The sequence below is a fragment of the Sus scrofa genome, chromosome 13, assembly GCF_054392235.1.
Source record: "Sus scrofa isolate SSC_HxYL_T2T_F1_AM1 chromosome 13, Sscrofa_HxYL_maternal_Yorkshire_Landrace_v2.0, whole genome shotgun sequence".
In the NCBI taxonomy this organism is placed as follows: Eukaryota; Metazoa; Chordata; class Mammalia; order Artiodactyla; family Suidae; genus Sus; species Sus scrofa.
The window spans coordinates 98,936,611-98,958,655 of record NC_139395.1 but is presented as its reverse complement, the minus strand read 5'-3'; the positions used below and the strand labels follow the sequence as shown (position 1 = coordinate 98,958,655).

Sequence of the window (22,045 nt, the reverse complement as noted above, 5' to 3'; positions counted from 1 at the left end):
TACAGATTTTAACCTGTAAAGCCTGGATTTTCATGAAACGCCTCTTAAAGCAGCAGTTGTATTATACATTTAGACAGGCAATTCCTCTCCAAATTAAATCTACTCAAAGAAAAAAATAAGTGAAGCTTGCTAGATTTAGGGAGTATAAACTGATGGAAAGTAAGATGATAATCGTGAGCTGAAGCACATTTATCCTTTCTAAAGTGCTGCTTGAGAGGATAATGCCACAGCCTCCAAATGGTCTCTGTCTCACATTTTGCAGCAGAATTGAGCGTAGAGTCGGTTATCAGCAACATAAATGTAATGAGAAAATTTACAGTGATTGAAATGGCATTGGGTTAACAATTTTAACCCAAGAATATGTTCAAAGAAGATGGAGTTCTCTATTATTTCTGGAAAAGAATTGACATTGAAAGATGAATTTTGGAAGCAAGTTGGACATACATGGATTGATATGTTTACCCCTGTTTTCTGGGTCATAACATAGAGAAGCTTAAGGACGTAATATTAAAAGCTCAAGGACTCTCACCCTTACTGCGGCAATGTTTTCCTCAATGTTTCCCCGTGCTCATCTTCAGATAGCAATTTTTGTAGCCAGAGCCTGCAATATATATCCCCTCTCCTTCCTCCTGAATCTGGGCCGGAAGCAAAAGATCCCCTGGAACTTTCAGCACATGATGATGTTTTCAGGTATGTGAACTATATTGTGTGTTAGTGCAACTCTGCTCTCATACTTTCCCAGTACTTAGAAAACCATGAGGATTCTTAGAGACCTTCTGGGGAAACATAACTTCTCTTTACCCTGTTGTACATACTACCATGCTGATAGCAATAAGTTCTGAGCAACAGTAGGATTTTTGTTTTCAGAAGAAAAGTGAAACTAAAGAGAATCTTGTTGGGATAGCCTCAAGGTTCAGTAGCTGCCAGAAACTGGCCTAGAAGAGGCATTGGACTTCCCCCTGACCTATTTCAGATCAGTTTTCATTTTGGAGGAATTTGCATCATGATTTCACAAATTGAAGGTAAAGAGTGTGTAAATGATGCCGTTTTTGTCCAATGTTAAGGCTCCTCCTCAGAACTCCCACTCCTTCCCTATGCAAAGCTCTAGGAGTCTCTTATGGTTAATACAAAAACAAATCATATGTAACTATGCTCAGTTATTAATTGAGAAAACAAGTATTAGTTACATGATCACCAAATGCCGAGAGCCGTTCTAGGCACAGGTGGATAAAACAGACAAGGTCTCTGCTCTCAAACCATACCTTAAGGCTCCTTCCCAAAGATAAACAGAAGGAATTTGCTGATCCTGAACTACTCTGCCGATTGTGTTTCTTTCTGTTCAATTAATTTTCCTACCGTCTGTTTTTCCCTATTTGGGGACCTTTCCCCTTACATGCCTTCTATGTATCTGTTCACATATATTTTCCTCAGAGGCAGTTCTTTGGAAGATACACGAGAGTAAAACAAACAAAACTGCTTAGAATAGAGCAAACAAAATTTGGAGTATACAGAGGAATATAGAAAAAAGCAAGAGAAACTGTCATTTATTGAATGTTTGCTGTTTGTCACTCACTATATACATCAATCCTATGGAGCAGGTATTAACCCATCTTGTAGATGGAAAACTAAGGTTCAGGGTCTCAAAGATGTTAAGAAAGGATAAAATCATTCTTGAACCCAAGACTGGGAGACTTCACCTCGAACCCAACTAAGTGCCCCAAATCCACACTTTTATAGGTAGTATGAGGAATAAAAAGGTTTGTTTCACCTTCTCTTCTCTCCTAGCCTGTTCCACACAGTAAAGGGTGGCAGCTCCCAGATTGAGAATGAGTCATTTAATCAAGTACAGGCCAGTGGAGATCCAGAGTTAAAAACTGCCTTTCTACAGGCCTCTGTCAGTGCTTCCCCACATTTCTGAGAGAGTCATACAGAAGGTAAATTTTACTGATATCAATCTTTGACTTAGGGCACTGATGAACTTTGGTAAAAGTTGACTCCTATTATGGGGAAGCACAAGGCCAATTGGATCATATAAATAGGAAGTTGCATTTTTGCAAAGCATTTCTAGGAGTTGGGAAGCACTTTCCCATCAAAATGTCGTTAGCTTTACTCTGAAGAGTGGTGGTTTATTTTTAAAACTTAGGTATTATATTTTAAACAATGATTTATTTTACAAAGAAAATCTTAAGAAAAATGAAAGGTTTTAGATAGCCATGTTGGGATAGCGAAGTGTCTGCCCGAATAACCTCATGGCTTGATGGTTTTCTGGATTTGGCACCTTCTATGCTTGCTTAGCTGTCAGATATTAGAGCTGCATTAAAAACTGAGGCAAGCAGTGTGGTGTATATAAGCAGACATGAGGAAGCCCAAAATTTAGTGATACCTTTATAATATTCTAAAGCAGGGAGTCAGCAGACTATGGCCTTTGAACCAAATTTAGTCCACAGGAATTTTGTAGATAAAGTTGGAATACAGCTATACCCCTCTGTGTACATATTGTCTGAGGTTGCTTTTATGCTACAAGGGCAGAATTGAATGTTGCAGTAGAAACTGTGTGAAACATAAAACCTAATACTATCTGGCCCTATTCTAAAGCATCTTCACCCTCTAGAAGGAAAACAATAACCCCATCGCATTATTGGGATTGACATTATTAGCTTAATTCAGGGGAATACCCATCTGCTTGTTCCTATCTTTAAGAACATTGAATGTTCTGCTAAAACTCTATCTTTCTAGCCTTAAAATGAGGAGATTTCCATGTTACATGGTTATGTAGAAACCATAGATGTTCAACTCAAAAGTTGCTTTATACCTTTCTAGGCCTTTTGTGGGCAACGTTTTGAAATTCATAGCCAGGGCAGGTCTCTTTCTGCAGATCAAAGAAAAGAAAGAGAGAGAGAAAGATGGGGAGTTTGAGCATCTTGCTCACAACCTGACAACCAATTAGAGATGAAAGTGACACTTGAACCCAGGTCTCTTGACTTTGAATTTAGATCTTTCTCATCTGTATAACATGACTTCAGACTTACTCTCAAGGTCATAAGAACAAAAGTTAAATCAAAACCGTGCCCTTCCTGGCCTGGGCCAACTTCTGAATATTTGACATGGCCCTCATGCAATCCTGACCCCAATCCAGTTCCCAGTAAACTGCACGTGTGGGGACACCCTCCCAGCCATAGGCTGCACCCACTGACCCCCATCAGTGTGCAGGAAAAGTCAGGGGAGCTCACCATGTGCAGGGCAGTATTTTTTTTTTTTTTCAAAAGAGAATGCTCCAGATTAGGCTTTGATTTTCTGCATGAATTCTGATATGCATACCTCACTCAGGACCTAAGGTTTTGAATGCCTTTGCCAGGAAATGAAGAATTTAAAAGGTCAACTTAAGGTAACATAAGCCAGAGGAGGAGGTGAAAAGGCAGATCAAGTAACACACTGTCTAGCCTTTTGTGGGTGTGTGGGCACAACAGCTGCTGAAATCAGAAGAAATAGCCAACCCCCTTAAAGAATATTTGCATTAAAATACAGTGTAATGTTCTTAATTATGCCTGGAGTGGTCTGGGTCAAGAAGGATGACTCTAGAAGCTTTTTAGTGGAATCTAGTTGTCTATGCCTCTCTAATAAATTTAGATGGAGCCTTTCTTTACATAGCTCAAAACATTTTTCATAGAGCCCTTTGGAGAAGGTAAACAACAACGACCCTCAGTTAGAAATGGGAGTGTGAATTTATTTCCACAGTCACTCAGTCAGTCACCCAGCTACTCATTCAGCAGACAGTCCCTGCCAGGCTCTCTTGGGTAGGTACTTGGGTGAACCAAGACAAAGATGAGAACTCTGCCCTTAAGGTGGCTTGCAGCCTGAGAAAGAGAGCTTGGTTTTGGGCCAAGCTTGGTTCACTGACACCCTACACCACAGGATAGTTCAAAGGCCAATCAAATAAGAACCAGAATTTCTGTCTTAGTCAATTATACCTACTATTTGGCAAAGCCTTTTCCATCATTTCACCCTCATCCTGTTCATGCCTTTTTGGCCCTGGGCAGGGAAGAGCTGTTGGTGCTTTCCAAGCAGAAGTAGATTCACTTGTAAAGTTAAAGAAGCTTCTGTGTCAAGCTCCCTCATGTCCTTTTCCGAGACCCTGGGATGGGCCCTAGCAGTGTGTCCTGATGGTACATAAAATTTGTAAAAGATGGTTCTGTGTCATTTTTCTTAAGGAGGGTCCCAAAATGTATAAGTTGTAGGCCTCGCCAAACCTGAATCAGACCTGCCTCCAAATCTAGACGCCCCTGGAGGTGATAATTTGCAGAGGGACCCAGCTGCTCGTTACTTATCTCCTGGTGGTGAGAGCACACAACCCGCAGTGAGCACTGAAGCAAGGCGTGGAGCTGAGGACATGGCTGGGGTTCAGCAGTGTTTTTGAGTAAAGCTCACATTGTTCAGCCACCTCTACCACCCACTGCCCTTCCCCCCTCCCCCTTTTGGCCCCTAGAGCCAGTTAAACTGAGTGAAGTGACTGTCAGGACCCAGATTGAATTTCTCACCTAGCACAGACCCTAGCTGATTTGTTTTGTATAGACTAGTAATCCATACACACACGCAGCCTTAGAATCTGAAAATGAGGAATGGTCTCAAGGTCAGGAGTGTCGTGGTCTCTCTGCCTTCTCTGTCTTGAGACGCTTTTAATAATGCAACTTCTGTTTTTGGTAGCTAGGTTGCAGCTAAGAGCCAATTGGGGAAGTTTACCCTGAGACATTTTAAGACCTTCTTTAAATTCAAGGCCAGGAGTTCGTAGCTGCTCTGCTGTATCCTGTGACACCCAGCACAAAGGGCTTAAGAGGAAGGCTAAGCTCCCCTGAAACTGTTCCTGTCCCTCTCAGTGCAGCCTTAGTTAATGCCCGGAGTAAGCCGCCCCGCCCTGCTCTCAGTTGCCTTGAAACCGAAGAGGCAGTGCTCTGTGGTTTAAATTAAAGGAGGAGATGTGCTTTGCACAAATTAGCTTTCCTATTGATGTGGTGCATATTACAAAGATCGGGCCTCTTGTTTTAATTCAAATCCATGTGCTGCAATTTTTATTTAATTTAAAACTAAATAAGAGCCGGGAGTTGTTGGAAGGAGGGGAAATACCAAGCCCAATTGAGCCCTGGCAGCCTTCCTGAAACCACTGTGACCAGGGGCTGTAGCCTACTGGGCTGCAGAGGCTCCATGCAGAGCTGAGTGCTGATCTGGACAGAAGGAAGGCCTGGGAGCACCCGGGTGGGTTGACAGAGCCCAGGGTGTGTCAGAGGACATGTTTCTCTAATTTGTCCATTTCCGTTGTACTTTGAAGAGACATAGCAACCCCAATGTGTCCTATCACGTAAACCAGGAAGAATTTTAACCAGGGAAATATGACCTCAGTGTATGGATATAATAGAAAACCTCATCCATAAGCTTAGATAGCCATAAAGACAGCAGCACCAAGCATGGCCAGGCTTTGCTGCTAATGTTGTTTCTGCTCATTTGGTTATCCCCAGCAGTCATTAGAGCTCAGATAGCCGCTGGCACCAAAGAACTAAGAGAAAGGCATGGAAGAACAACTTGAAATTAAGAAAAATTTCCTATTAGCATTCTTTTTCCCTCGTAATGGTAAATAGGCTGCCATTACTACTCAAATTTGAGGAAACACTATGCTCTGTGTAGAACCCCGCTGTTCTACAGAAGGACAGCTTAGGAACTACTGTCAGTGTATAGGAGACCACCTTTCTTGGTGTATTTTTTTTGGTGAGCCACCAATCAGGCTGTGGTCTGAGCCAGTCTAAGACTCTAAGACTTTTTGGAAGACCAAAAAAGCAGCCTTCCCCAGTTGATATATCAGTTACAGCCAGGAAGGAAACATAAGTGGAATTTATGAAATTGGAGAGGAGTTCCCGTCATAGCACAGTGGTTAACGAATCTGACTAGGAACCATGAGGTTGCAGGTTTGATCCCTGGCCTTGCTCAGTGGGTTAAGGATCCGGCATTGCCATGAGCTGTGGTGTAGGTCACAGACACAGTTCAGATCTCTCATTGCTGTGGCTCTGGCATAGGCTGGCAGCTACAGCTCCGATTAGACCCCTAGCCTGGGAACCTCCACATGCTGCGGGAGTGGCCCTAGAAAAGACAAAAAAAAAAAAAAAAAGACAAAGTGCAGAGCAAGGGTTATTGTTTCAGCAATGCCTAGGAACAGGAATCTGTATGTACGACCACTCACATTAATGGGGCTTATTAAGCCACTAGGACTGTCCCACAACTAACAGCCACCATGTAAAAGGGACATTTCCATGCTTTCTTGATCTTTCAAACCCAGGAGTGTGGTCCCCCAACCAGTAGCTTTGAGGTCACTTAGAAATACTGAATTCGGAGTTTCCATCGTGGCTCAGCAGTTGACAAACCCAACTAGCTTCCATGAGGATGAGGGTTCGATCCCTGGCCTTGCTCGGTGGGTTAAGAACCCAGCATTGCCTTGAGCAGTGGTGTGGGTTGCAGACGAAGCTCGGATCCCACGTTGCTGTGGCCCTGGTATAGGCCGGTGGCTACAGCTTGGATGGGACCCCTGGCCTGGGAACCTCCATATGCCACGGGTATGGCCCTAAAAAGACAAAAAAAAAAAAAAAAAAAAAAAAAAAAAGAAATACTGAATTTAAATCTGCCTTCTAATGAGAACCCCCCGGGGCAATTCTTGCACATATGTAAGTTTGAGAAGCACCTCCCAGAACTTAATCACAATTCATGGTTTCTGCTCTGAACCTCTCACTTCTATGCCTTCCTCCCACCTTATTCTGTTTTGCTTTAGACCCTCCCAGATGCTAATCTTGCTTCTCGTTCTCCCATTTGCCCATCTGATCAACACAGCAATGTTTACCCAGTTACTGAACTTCTTCCAATTCCTAAGCATGCAGAGGTCTTTCCCTGGTTCACTTAGGTTCTCCGAATGCCCGGACCACTTTCCACAACAACCCACCTTCACTCTTTTACTCAGCTAATTGCTTTCATCCTTTGAAACTCAGCTTAGATGTCACTTTCTGTAGGAAACCTTGTAAATCCTCAAGTCTGGGTTAATGTCCCTCTCCTCCATTTCCATTACACCCAACACTTCTCCTCTCCTAGTACCCATCACGTTCTACTGTGATTTTTAATTTGCCTGCGTGTACACCCCTCTAAATAGGGAGATTTGTAAAGCCAAATGCTTATCTATTTGGTTCACTCTGCACCCAGCCCACGACTTGAACCTGAGTAGCCTTCCACAAATAATTGATGGATTAACAAGCAAATGAATGAACAACTTACAACAACGTCTACTCAACTAAAATTGTACATTTCACTAAAATGCCACTTTAGGACTATCCATTCCTGTTCTATCAGCCCTGCCTGGGAACTTCCCAATTCCAGAATTGGCCCCAAAGGCAGCTCTCAGACCAGGTTAGCCCAGTTCCACAAGCAAGAGCTAAGCAACAATAAATTTAAGGAAAGAGATCAACAAAACCTTTTGTTTTAATTTTGTTTTGTTTTGTTTTTCCTTAGCCTCACCTGTGGCATATGAAAGTTTCTGAGCCAGGGATGGAACCCACATCACAGCAGCAACCCAACCTCTGTAGTGACAAAGCTAAATCCTTAACCCACTGAACCACAAGGGAATTCCCTATTTTTAAAATGAAAGAAAATATTTTTCACCTATTCACTTCTAGATAAAAAACCCTTCCCTGAGTGTTCATAACAGTAAACGTTGTTAACACTTCCTCAAAAGTAGCATTCAGATGTAGAATAGTTTTCAAATCTTTGTTTGCTTTGTATTGGGGGGTTGTTTTGAGTTCCAATTAAAAAACAAAGATCTCATTAAAAATTCTGGGACTTTTATACGAGCCAAGTGATTTGGATTGTGTACCAGGGTAAATCTAACTTCAATTTAGGAAAAATATTTCCTTAAGTGTATATGCAGGAGTTGTCTGAGAGTCTGAGTCCTTTAAGCAGCAGGACTCTTTCTCTCCTCTCTCCTTTGTTCATCCTTCCAGAGACAGACAGTCTGGATGACACCATCATGGTGGCTGTCAAGCATTGCTTGCCAAGCCTACCTCTTCGCAGCCCCATCTCCTAAAAACTAGTGTTCTTTCCCCTTCTGTGCTATGTCTCCTTCTGGCTCTGGGCATATCTTGTGCAATTACTTAGGCCTCTATTTCTTCCTTTCCAGTACAAGACCACTAACCAGCTAATGGGCCACAGGCTGAGGACTTTTTCTCCATTTGAGGAGGTGAAGTTCTACCAAGTCCTTACCTCTCTCATGTGCTGCGCACTGTGGCCTGGGGCCACGAGTGAGCAAAGTGGCAGCCTGCGTAGGTCTTCTGAGGTCTTCAGATGAGACAAGGTGAACCAGTTTATGCGGGAAATGAGTCATAAAAATGTTCTAACAAGCGTATCAAGCAATCACAGAAAAAGTCATCTCGAATGATGAATAACCACTCACAGCACTGCTGTGACAAAGTAGACAAGCATAGAAGACCCATATGAATTGCAGATTCTATTAAGTCCTCATAGTTTCAAATGCTGAGAAAAGTTTATGTGATCATGATGAATTCAGAACATCTAAGAACTAGCTTTGAACCGCAGGCAGCCACATAGTTTTCCCCTATTGTTAAGTCAAAATAGCATATTCTTCACTTAGTTCCAAGATAAATTTACAATAGAAGTTATTAGCTCTTGCATTTTTAAGCAGCATATTAGGTTCTGCTATATGGCACACCACAATGTCTTCTAAATAAGAGCTACTGTTTTGGTGAAACACAGTGGGCTCAGGCTTTGAAACCAGCTCAGCCAGGGGGTGCTAAGTGATTAAAACCCTCACCAAACTTCAGCTCCCTTGGCTATAAAATGGTACTTACTTTAGATGGGCAATATTGAAAACCAAACTAAAAAAGTATATAAAATGCCTGGCACAGGGACTGTCACTTAGGAAACATTCAACAGTTGGGAGTTCCCATCACTTTCTTTAACCACCACAGACGAGAGAGCTGTTAGTGCCTCACAGAGACATGAGTCATATAATCTCCTATCAGAGATTAAAGTTTTCATTCCAAAGAAGGTTTGATGGTCAAACCACTGCTGAAGATGTAGTCTAAGGCCAATGCTAAGTGTTAGTGATGGCAAGACCCTATGCTCCAAGCTCCTCCCTTGACTTCATTTAAGGACACTTAATGATATTCTCGTTTTAGTTCCAGCAGTGACTTAGTCCTGGCACTAAGACATGAAATGTTGTGACTCAAATACCGATTTTTCTGAGGAAAATATATTGTAGCCCCCTCTGGTTCAAGCTGACACATGCAAAATGTCACTATCTGTTTAGACATTTATTGAGTGTGAAAAAGTGGCAAGACGTTGTAGATAATCCATCCATACTATTTAGAGAAGGAGTGCAGCCAACAGAGTACACCAGCCCCTGAGAGACACTGAGTAATGAAAGGGGACAACCCAGAATGCTTGTCACCTCTCCTTGTTTTCAAGGATAAGGTCTTAGAAAGATACAGAAAAATAAATAATCTTATTTAGTTCAGGAAATTTCTGTGCACATTTCAATTTTTCAGCATGTCCAGAGTGTCACAGATATCACAAATATCTGACTGATAGTTTGGGCCAAGCTAACTTGTCAACTGAGGCAATCAAATGGACTACATTATTTTTCCCTGTTTTCTGCCTGAATTCGCTTCCTAATTGCTTGTTTGTTTTTGGCATTAGGTAGACATAACTTTAGAAAACTATCAATACACACACAAATCAAGCTCAAAAAAATAAGTCTGTGTGTGCCATGCATAAATCCTTGTAATTCTGCCCTCAGGTTCTATGGATTGAGTCCAGAAGAAGTCAATAAGATTGACTCAAGTAAGTTACATGTGCAAATGAGCAAGAAGCAGTTACATTTAGAAATGCCTTGTGCTAAATTTCCATAGGGCCATTACGTCATTTAGGAATTTTCAGCGTTTGCTCTGATATATTGGAGACACTCAAATGCTGTTTGGGCAACCAAGTTCTTTACAGACAGACCAAACCTCTATGAGTAGGGCTAGGTCCAAGCCCCACTACCCAGCCTCTCACTAACCCACTTTCAAAAGCACCAGGAATTTTCAGAGACCTGTGGTTGCACTTGGGGGCAGAACGAGATACCAGGGCAGATACCCTGCCTGTGAATAACAGTCTTGCCCTCTTTTTGCAGAATCCTCCCTCCCACTCATCGCCCACTCCCCTCAGTGCCTGAAAAATGTCACTGGACCTTCCTGGAGCTATTTTAAATTCCACAAGTAAACATGAAGGCAGGCTTGTTAACAACTATTTTAAAAAGCACACACTTCAAGAGAATTGTATGCTATCCTTCCCCAGCAGATTTCTTCTTTCCACTTGTTTTTTTCCTGGCAGGAAGCTCATTTTGGCTGCATGCGGAAATGGGGGTTTTGACTGGAGAATCACAAACCTATCATTTTAGAATAAGGTGGCCTGGGCTGGGTCGGGGAGGGCAACATGATGGCAGTGATGCAGGGAAAGGGAGAGACCGGACGGAAGGCACAGAAAGAACTGGGGAGGGGGAGCAAAAGGCAAAACAGCTATTTCAGAATGTTGTCTCTGATTGATCTTCTGCCTAGGAAAGGGAAAGAAGATTTTCTTCTTCGTATCTTTCCTTAAAATTCAAATTCTTAAGATAAACAGGATCTTTCTATCTTTGTTATAGGTTATATATGCAATCAGGGGGATGAAACACAGATTGAATAACCAGCCATAACATTTACTTAGCCACTCCATCCTTCCTAGCCCATATTCCCTCATCTGTTAAGAAAATATTCTGTGATTCCACAGGTCATGTAAGGGAGAGAGATGTAGATGGGTAGATGAAGAGGGCCGTATGATGGCTAAATTGCTAGAACACACAGACGCCCAACATTCAGTTGCTGAACCAAAGTAGTAAATCTCTGGTTCAAATCACAGGCCAGGGTGGATATTAACATGGGGGGTGAGGAAACAATGCCTCTCCTCCAGATGGTGATTCAGATATCACCAGGCTACTTCCATCTTGTGGCCTCATAATCTCCGAAATCAAATGTTCTGAAAGTGTGGTGCCTGGACCAGCAATATGGGCAACACCTGGAAATTTGTTAAAAATGTAAATGCTCAGGCCACACCACAGACCCACTGAATCATACACTCTGGAGAGATCGAGCCCAGTAGTCTAAGGTTGAACAGATCCTCCAGGTAATTCCGATGTAGCTGAAATTTGAGGAGCACTCCGGTAGGGACTCATCATGCTTTATAACTGGCTGGTTGAAAGAGAAAGAGAGACTGGGGTTGGAACTAATGCTTCTTAAAAGTCTTGGCCCAGATGGAGTTCCTGTTGTGGCTCAGCAGTAACAAACCCAACCACTATCCAGGAGTATGAGGGTTTGATCCCTGGCCTTGCTCAGTGGGTGAAGGATCCAGTGATGCTATGAGCTGTGATGTAGGTTGCAGATGCAGCGCAGATCCTGTGTTGCTGTGTCTGTGGTGTAGGCCAGCAATTTGACCCTTAACCTGGAAACTTCTATATGGCCATAAAAATCAAAAATAAATAAATAAAATAAAAGCCTTGGCCCAGAAATGACATGCATCACCTCTGCTCTCATTTCACTGGTGAGAAGCCCACCATATAGCTATTCCTAGCTGCAAGAGATGCTAGGAAATGCTGTTTATGCAGTTACTGCAGCATACCATGGATAACCAAAATAGGTGCTGGTGGACAGATAGGCATCTTTGCCAAAATAGCCCTCTGCAGTAGGAATATTATCAACATTTTTAGCATTGCTCCTATGGGAAAAAGGCAATCTGGTGTCTATACTTGGGTTTCTCAAACCAGCAACAACTGACATTTGGGGACAGAGAGTTCCTTTCTGTGGAGGCTATTTTGTACAGGATAGGATTGTGATAGGATTTTTAGCAGCATCTCTACTCTCTACCCACTAAATTAACAGTCACATCTCCTATCTCCAGTTGTGGACAACCACAAATGTCTCCAGACGTTGCCAAATATTCCCTGGGGGAACAAAATCACCCAAGCTGAGAACAACTGGTCAAAGAGAAAACTTATAAATTGACCTTTGGAACACATCCTGGCCCTAAGTTGGGTACTGCTCACAGCATGTCAACTTTCTTCTGATCTCTGCTAGCCTTTCTCTTGAAACCCTCTGTTGAAGATTTCGGCTGGTAGCAAGGATTACTCCACAGTTTCCTACCACATCTACCTTACCTACATAAAAAATAAGCTTCCAAAGCCAGAGGCATCTATGCATGTTGACTCAGAGCTGTGACAGAACTAATCCCATTTACAATTACCCTTCCTGGCTGCCAAAGTTGTCCCCAAAGCAACTTCATTGTATGCAAAAATATACTGAAGTTATGTTGCATTCCTTCTCAGTGGCCTTAAGTTTAAATGATTCAAGTTCAGGAAGAGAGATGAAGGAAAGAAAGTTCTGCTTGTCTAACACAGACTTAGTTTCCAGAAAAACTCAATTTATTTTTGAATGCAGAAGGGTTTTTCACTGAAACAATCTGTTGGCTTCGCTTCCATGCGACAAAACGACATTGAACTGAAAATGGGACTGTGTAACAAGGTTGTAGCATCCTGGAAAATGTATTTTGAAATCAGACTGACATTTTTGCTGAAAGTAGTTACCCTTTGCAAGGTCATGGGTCTTCAGCAAAAGGAAAAGCAATACATTACTCAATTGTAGACCTAAACTGGGATTTGATTTATCAGATTAATGATAAGAATGTGTTAAATCTTTGAAATCAACCCCCTCATAGTACTTGAGGTGAAAGGAAAAAAGGGATTGCAGTGGGTTATACCCCCAATGGAAAGAAAGGCAGCAAAATAACTCATCTAAAAGACATTCCTTTTAAAGAATGGGTCAGTCTCTCAGGGACATCTCTGCATTCCTGTCCAGCTACTGCTCATTTTCCTTCGGGTTCCAGTTGTGTTTCAAATGCAAAATATGACCTTTCCCTCATCTGTTCACTCATGCATTTATCCAGTGCTTAGGGAGTGCCTACTCTATGAGAAACCCCATTCTAGCTCTGGGCCTGCTGTCACCGAGTTCACTTTCTCGTGGAAGGACACAGGTCTTAAAGGCTAAAAAGTAAACATATAATTTCAGATGATGATAAGTGTTAATAAAAGACATGCAAAAAAAGACCTGGGTTAAAGCAGAGGGCACTTAGGTGGCACAGTACTGGCAGCCTTTCTGAGGACAGAGATGATGAGGAGTAGCCAGGGGCAGCCTGGGGAAGCACTGGAGGTGGGAGGAGCAGCACATACGAAGGCCTTGGAGCAAGATCAAACTTGGTTTAAAATATACTTTATGTTTCCACACTTCTCAGACTCCAAACTTTCCTCCCAGCACTCTTCAGTAAAAAGCCTCTAACCTCTCCCCTGAACTCCAGACTCTTAGATCCAGCCACTCACTCAACCTCTCCACTTGTATGACTAATAGGCATTTTGGATTTCACACTGTCAAGACATAACCCTTGATCTCCCCCATACACCCAAACATGCTCTTCCAAACATGCTTTTCCATAATTCTTCCAAGAGCTCAGGCCATAAGTTCTTGGAATTCTTTCTTCTTTTCATACCTGTTGCCCAAACCATCAGCAAATATCATTGACCTTTGGCATTGTTCTAGCACTTCCTGTGCTACCATATGTTCTGATCCACTCCCACTTCTTGTCTGGATTAATGCAGCAGCCCCCTCACCGACCTTACCTCCGGCGTGGAGATCCAGAGCCATAGTGATTCTTTTCAGCATAGAATAGATCATATCACTACCTTGGCAAAAATCTTTCTAAAGTTTTCCATCTCAAAATAAAATTCAAAAGCCTTACTGTTCAAGGGCCCAATATGATCTGGTTCTGTTACCTCTTTGGCATTGTCTCCTTCTACTACCTCCCATCCTTCATTCATTCCATTCCAGCCACACCAGTCCCTTTGCTGCTGCTTGACACACCAAGCACATACTTGCCTCAGGGCCTTTGCACCTACTGTTCCAGAAGGCTGTAATGCTTTCTTCTACATATTTGCATAGCCTTTGCCTCATTCTATTAGAGTCTATGCTCAAAGTCACCTAACCAAAGTACCTTTCCTAACCACCCTAAACACCTCTACTCTTCACATAAATATCTTCTCTATCCTCTTACCCTACTTTGGTTCTTTTCATAGCATCTTATATACATTTTTCCTTTTAAATTTTAAACTCATCTTCTGTAAGGCAGAGACTATCTCTTGTTTTCTTCTATCCCCTGGAGTATGAATGAATGAAGGAATGAGTACATGAATACATGATTATCTAGATGGTCTGAAACCACTATAATCATTCAATTCAAAAGAATTTGCTGAATTTCATGTTCTAGGTACAATGAGAGATATAAAACTGTATAAAAATATGTAATTCCAACTTTTTAAAAGATTAAGAATTGAGGGTAAAGACCAGATCACATTAAACTACTGATTCATCTTAGGCTATCATTTAATAATATGACTGAACTGAGCAATATGTTTTATAGGATTTCCAAGAAAGAACAGTGTGGACTGGAATATTCTAAGAAAAGTTCATGGGGCTGAAATAAAGACAGAAAAAAAGTAAAACAAGGGGCTAACAGTAGGTTCATGGCACAGAGGCAAGATAACAACTGTTTGTGGAGAGAAAGGCCACCTTGTTGGTATGACAAGTTCTCAGTGAACAAGAGGAGGAAGACAGGAAAAGTGGGCTGAAGTTCTGATGGAAGAATTTCTTTTGGCTATGGGAAACCACTTATGGCTCAGATCTCAAGCTCATAAAGCCACATTTTGAGAAAACTGTTCAAAGGGACATCTGTAGTCCAAAAGGAGGAGAGGCTGGAGGCTGTGAGGCCAAGAGACCAGAGTGTCAGTTCAAGGCTCAGTCTGAGTGTGAGGTGATGGGCCTTGGACCAAGGGGTACAGAGGGAAAGGAAAGGAGCCTAAGCTATGAGGGAACTCATTCTCTGCTGAATCCAAATCTCTAGAGTCAGACACTAGCATGAACGACTCATGTATCTTCAAGTTTCACAGCTGGTTCTGCTGTGCACTTCCAGCTAAAGACCATAATCTAGTCTTGAAACTTCCATTTCGTGATGAGACAACACAGATCCAAATGAGGCAACCTGCTTATGATCATGCAACCTGCTGAAGCAGGCCCAAGTACAAACCCCAGGTCCCTTGACTCTCAGTACAAGATTTTAAGGATCTCAATGAATAGTAAAAAGGCAGAAGGCAAAAACAATTACTCAACCATCCCATTAAACTAAGAGGTATCAATCACTTTTCCATATGTTATCTGGAATCATGAAGAATCAGAACATTCATCCATTCACTGATTTGCTCAACAAATATTTATTGAGCACCTATTATGTGCTTGGCATTGTTCTAAGTGTTGCGGATAAACAAGCAGCCATCCAATTACAACATAATGTCATAGGCCAAGCATATTTTGTACTAGGAATGTAAGTTATCCTAACCCTGCCCCAGACCTCAGAGGAGGCTTCATAGAGAAATCAGAGGCCCAGTTGAGCTCTGAAGATCAGTTGGAATTAGGTAAAAATTAGGTGAAAGTTATAGGAAAAAGAGATAGAGAGAATTTGGTTAGGAGAAAAATGTTTCAAGTATAGAAAACCATGTATGCAAAGACCTCTTTTGCCCCACCATTGATTTCACCACCTTAAAGACTGCACATTTGTTGGCAATGGTCATGATCTTGACCCTCATGAAGTTTAGCAGTCTTACCTCATTCTTTAAACTTTTTTTTTTTTTTTTTTTTGGTCTTTTTGCTGTTTCTTGGGCCGCTCCCATGGCATATGGAGGTTCCCAGGCTAGGGGTCAAATCGGAGCTGTAGCCTCTGGCCTATGCCAGAGCCACAGCAATGTGGGATCCGAGCCGTGTCTGCAACCTACACCACAGCTCACAGCAATGCCAGATCGTTAACCCACTGAGCAAGGGCAGGGATCGAACCTGCAACCTCATGGTTCCTAGTCGGATTCGTTAAACACTGCGCCACGACGGGAACTCCAGTCTTACCTTATTCTTCATCAGACTGTACATGCAGAGAGAATCGTTTGTGTAGGACCTCGAGCCCTGGAATAGAGGAGCCCAAACTCCCGCATCAGTGCATTCTCCAACTGCATCTTGGGTAATGTAGCACAGAATGAGTGCTCAATAAACACTTAGGTTTTGACTAGTGCTTTGCATCTTCAATGGAAATGCTTTAGGGGATAGTTATATTCCTGTGATTTAAATGTATCTGTATATGACCTTCACCCATTGAAACACATTTGCAAATTTATAATAGATTAAATTTCACTTTTGCTGTTTAGAGATAAACAGGAGCTGCACATTTTCTGCAGCAGGGGTCCTTGCCTGAAAGCTTTCCTTGGTTCAGTAGGCTTCTATTGTTATGAATAGATCAACATAATTAACATAAGAATCCCTTAGAGGCCGGTTTTAAATGAAACCACATTTAATTGCAGGTAATTCTTTTATTCCCCAAGATGATACTAACTTTCCAACTGAGTGTGTGAAATATGTCAAGTCTTTGAACAGTAAACCCCTCTAAAATGGAATGATAGATATAGTCTATCAATCCCCAGAATTATAGAATTATGTCCATTAATTGGCCAAAAGAAAAAGGAAAAGAAAAAGAAATCAAAGAGTCAAATTACTCATGAAACAAAACACAAGTTTTGAAAATGAGTTCTGAATTTACTCTTTTCTAAGCAAAATGGCATGTGTGCTTTGGAAATAGTGTTTTGCTAAGAGAAACCCCTAAGTTAATATTAATCTTTCATTTCTAGTATTCTGCTGGTAGCCTGAGTAGTTTATTTCAATCCTAAAGTCTTCTGTTTTCCAAATCCATGATGTGAAGAAGATAGGAGAAGTGTATTCAGAAACTCCACCCAGCAGATAATCAATACATCTTGCTATGGACTAAACTGTGTCCCTCTCAGATTAATGAGTTGAAACACTAACTTCAATATGATGATATTTGGAAAAGGAGTCTTTGAGAGACAGTTAGGTTTAGATGAGGTTATGAGGGTGTTGCAGGAAAAGGGATCCCTTCCAGGACCCAAGGGCCTGTCTAATACTCAGAAATGAATTGTCCAAGGAGGAGTTCCTGTCAAGGTGCAGCAGAAACAAATCCGACTAGGAACCGTGAGGTTATGGGTTCGATACCTGGCCTCACTGGGTAGGTTAAGGATCCTGTGTTGCCGTGGCTCTGGTGTAGGCAGGCAGCTGCAGCTCCAATTAGACCCCTAGCTGGGAACCTCCATTTGCCGCTGATGTGGCCCTAAAAGGACAAAAGACCAAAAAAAAAAAAAAAATGCCCAAGGAGACACTCGTGCTGACAAAGCAAAAGACTTACTGGGAAGGGGCACCTGAGTGGAGAGCAGCAGGGTAAGGGAACCGAGGAGAAATGCTCTGCCATGTGGCTCACAGTCTGGTTTTATGGGAATGGGTTAAGTTTCCAGATTGTGTCTGGAAAATCATCTTGCTCAGCCTGTACTTGGTCTGGTCCTTCTTGGTGACACATGTACCACTCAGCTAAGATGGAGTTCAAGAAGGTTGTCTCCTCTCTCCTATTGGCCCCTCCCAAATCCTCCCATTTAGTCTTTAGGGCAGCACCCCATTCCTTACCAAGCCCTCCTGCCGTGAGACTACTCACACAAGCAGATATTACTATGCCTGGCCAAGGTGGGCAGTTTCAGTCAATGGTTCCATATGAAGAGACACCACTGAGCTTGCTCTTGCAAGGCAAGCAGATAGCCTTCTTCAAGCCAGAGAGAGCTCTCACCAGAACCTGGCCATAGTGGCACCATGATCCTAGACCTCCCAGCCTCCAAAACTGTGAGAAATAAATATCTGTTGTTGAAGCTACCCAGACCATGGTATTTTGTTATGTCAGATTAATACATAAATGTATTGAACGAAGCAATGGATGGCCATTGATTTCACAATTGTCTGGGCTCCAAATGTGTGATCAGTAACTTTGGCATCATAAAGAATGAGTGGGATGTAGGCAATAGTTCTCATCTGGAGTTCTAAATTAGCTTCACTTTGTTCACTTAGTGACCTCACCCTTCCCAAGTCCATGCTTCCCATGCTACCAGGCCATCTCACATGTGGTGCAGACAGATGTTCTCCTCCCCAAAAACACTATCTCTGTGGTTTTTTAAGTGCTTGTTATATGGAGAAGGCCTCCACTTGAAAGGCCATCTTGGAGTTGGTTCTAATTAGCAATCTTTCTTTTCTTTTTTATTTTTCTTTTTAGAGCCACACCTGCAGCACATGCAAGTTCCCAGGCTAGGGGGTCAAATACAAATTGGAGCTGCAGCTATGCTAGATCCAAGCTGCATCTGTACCCTACACCACAGCTCATGGCAACCCCAGATCCTTAACCCACTGAGCAAGGCCAGGGATTGAACTTGTGCCTTCATGGATGCTAGGTGGGTTCCTTACCACTGAGCCACAATGGGAATTCCCAGCAATGTTTTTTAATATGCCACAAGAACAAGTACAAGGGAGTGGCTATACTTTTCCTTCTTCTTCTTCTTTTTTTTAAAAATATCTCTACATTGCATCTCGCAAAAATACAGAGAGTTTTATGTATAGGATAAAGATTTTTTTTTTTTTTTTTTTGTCTTTTGTCTTTTTTGTTGTTGTTATTGTTGTTGTTATTGTTGCTATTTCTTGGGCCGCTCCCGCGGCATATGGAGGTTCCCAGGCTAGGGGTTGAATCGGAGCTGTAGCCACCGGCCTACGCCAGAGCCACAGCAACGCAGGATCCGAGCCGCATCTGCAACCTACACCAAGCTCACGGCAATGCCGGATCGTTAACCCACTGAGCAAGGGCAGGGATCGAACCCGCAACCTCATGGTTCCTAGTCGGATTCGTTAACCACTGCGCCACGACGGGAACTCCAGGATAAAGATTTTTTTAAGAAGTCGAAACACCACATCTTTTGAATATATTTTTAAGCCAAGAACTACTCATGTATAGATAATTTAGATTTGAGTTTAGTTATACTACTTTAACATAACAATACATTATTAAGCATATTTAGGAAGATAAATATGTCCTTCCTTGCCCTTGATAGCTAAAATGAAAATTTACAATAAGCATGATATAGTAAGTTTTACCCCTGTCTCTATTTTCTTTCTCACAAAATTCAAAGCTAAAAAAAAGAAAAAAGAAAAAAAACACACACACAAATATTCAATAAAATGAAAATAAAAACTTAGAACATCGTCACTTAATATTTCCAATATATATCACTTAATTTGGGAATATTGCCATTTTATGGACATGTCTGGCAATGTGTACTTGAGGAAAAGAAAAAATGTAAAGATTACCTTCTATCTCCAGTCTTACCCTGATTAAACAATGCTAGAAGCTTTACTTTAGCCTATAAATTTTCTCCTCAGATATAGAAGACTGTTGCAAAACTGTTTCCTTCAGTTCTCGTTCCCTAATGACACCATTTGTATTTCCTAGAGAGAACATTATTGAAATATTCTCCAGTATTAGGGTTATTAATTTCCCCACTCTCTTGTCCGCAGCTGGGTCTAAATGCATGAACATCTCTGGTAGGGAACTTTTCTTCTTGAGAACAGCCATCTAAGTGTTCAGAATTTCTAATGTAAAAGAACTTTTTTTTTTTATTAACATCTACTTCAAATGTTATCTTCCCTATCTTCAGGCCATTTCCTTGTCTACATGGAGATTTAGAATAATTTTCTTCCTCCATTACATTTTGTTCCTTGAAGGTAATTTTATAATAAGAGTGCATGTTCCCTCTCTTTCTGAGGCTTCCTTGTTTCAGGCAAAATATGTTAAGTCTCTCTAGTCTAATCCTCTGGATCTTGTGTTAAGCTACTTGTCTCTTGTATATTCTCCGTGTGGAAATAAGAAAGGAGCATTATATTCAAAGTTGGGAACCCAAGGATAACAACCAAGGTAGTTATAGTTTTCCTTACCCTACCCTATGTTGACTTTCTAAAAGTCTTCTACTGTATGAGTAAAGATTTGGAAACTTAGAAACCTAGATGATGCAGTAAATATCATAAAAAGTGAACCACTGAAATGTATGTATGTGACTTAAAATTTCCTATAAAAATAAAATCACTACCTCTTTGTCTTATATTTACTATCATTAAAAAAGTTTATTTACCCTGTTACATGGTATAACAGAGCCTATAGTTGTCTTATAAATTTTGTGTTACCCAAGAGAGACTTTCCATTTTAACTTTTCTGCTTTTCTTTTTTTTTTTTTTTTTTTGCCTATGTTTTCTTTCTTTAGGGCCACACCACGGCATGTGGAGTTTCCCAGGATAGTGGTCAAATCGAAGCTGTTGCAACCAGCCTATGCCAGAGCCACAGCAACTGGGGATCCAAGCCGAGTCTGCAACCACAGCTCATGGCCAGATCCTTAACCTACTGAGCAAGGCCAGGGACCGAACCTGCAACCTTGTGGTTCCTAGTCAGATTCATTTCCGCTGCACCACGACGGGAACTCCTAACTTTTCTACTTTAGTATTTGTGTTTTTATTTACTCTCCTTCAAAGTTTACATCTGCTTTTATTTTTTAATTTTTTTATTTTTAATGATTTTTATTTTTTCCATTATAGTTGATTTATGGTGTTCTGTCAATTTCTACTGTACAGCAAAGTGACTCATACATCTATACACATTCTTTTTCTCACATTATCCTCCATCATATTCCATCATACGTGACTAGATATAGTTCCCTATGCTATACAGCAGGATCTCATTGCTTATCCACTCCAAATGCAATAGTCTGCATCTATTAACCCCAGACTCCCAGTTCTTCCCACTCCCTCACCTTCCCCTTGGCAACCACAAGTCCATGAGTTTCTTTTCTGTGGAAAGGTTCATTTGTGCCATATATTAGATTCCAGATATAAGTGATATCATATGGTATTTGTCTTTCTCTTTCTGACTTACTTCACTCATATGAGAATCTCTTGTTCCATCCATGTTGCTGCAGATGGCATTACTTTGTTCTTTTTATGTCTGAGTAGTATTCTGTTGTGTATATATACCACATCTTCTTAATTCATTCATCTGTCTATGGACATTTAGGTTGTTTCCATGTCTTGGCTATTGTGAATAGTGCTGCAGTGAATGTAGGGGTGCATGTATCTTTTTCAAGGAAAGTTTTTTTCTGGATATATGCCCAAGAATGGGATTGCTGGGTCACATGGAAGTTCTATATTTAGTTTTCTGAGGTACCTCCATATTGTTTTCCATAGTGGTTGTACCAATTTACATTCCCACTAACAGTGTAGGATAGTACCCTTTTATTCACACCCTCTCCAGCATTTGTTATTTGTGGACTTATTAATGATGGCCATTCTGACTGGTGTGAGGCGACACCTCATTGTAATTTTGATTTGCATTTCTCTAATGATCAGTGATGTTGAGCATTTTTTCGTGTGTTTTTTGGCCACCCATATATGTTCGTTGGAGTAATGTCTATTCAGGTCCTTTGCCCATTTTTTCATTGGATTGTTGGCTTTTTTGCTGTTGAGTTGTGTAAGTTGTTTGTACATTTTAGCGATTAAGCCCTTGTCGGTTGCATCATTTGAAACTATTTTCTCTCATTCCATAGGTTATCTTTTTGTTGTTTTCTTTTTTATGGTTTCCTTTGCTGTGCAAATGCTTGTCAGTTCGATTAGGTCCCATTGGTTTATTTTTGCTTTTATTTCTGTTATCTTGGGAGACTGACCTAAGAGAACATTTGTAAGGTTGACATCAAGACTGTTTTGCCTACATTCTCTTCTAGGAGTTTGGTTGTGTCTTGTCTTGTTTAAGTCTTTAAGCCATTTTGAGCTTATTTTTGTGCAGAGTATGAAGGTGTGTTTCATTTTCATTGATTTATATGTGGCTGTCCAGTTTTCCCAGCACCAGTTGCTGAAAAGATTGTCTTTTTCCCATTTTATGT

General features: G+C 41.3%; 1 protein-coding gene across 9 annotated transcripts in view; it reads left to right on the top strand.

Moving 5' to 3' along the window:
* The window catches only part of SLC9A9 (solute carrier family 9 member A9), a 685,137-nt gene that overhangs the window by 460,194 nt on the left and 202,898 nt on the right, over window positions 1-22,045 (top strand). For all 9 annotated transcript variants that reach the window (XM_084989945.1, XM_084989943.1, XM_084989947.1 and 6 more), the window contains one exon: window positions 579-690. In XM_084989945.1, the coding sequence (XP_084846071.1) occupies window positions 579-690 (112 nt within the window). The remainder of the gene's footprint in view (window positions 1-578; window positions 691-22,045) is intronic.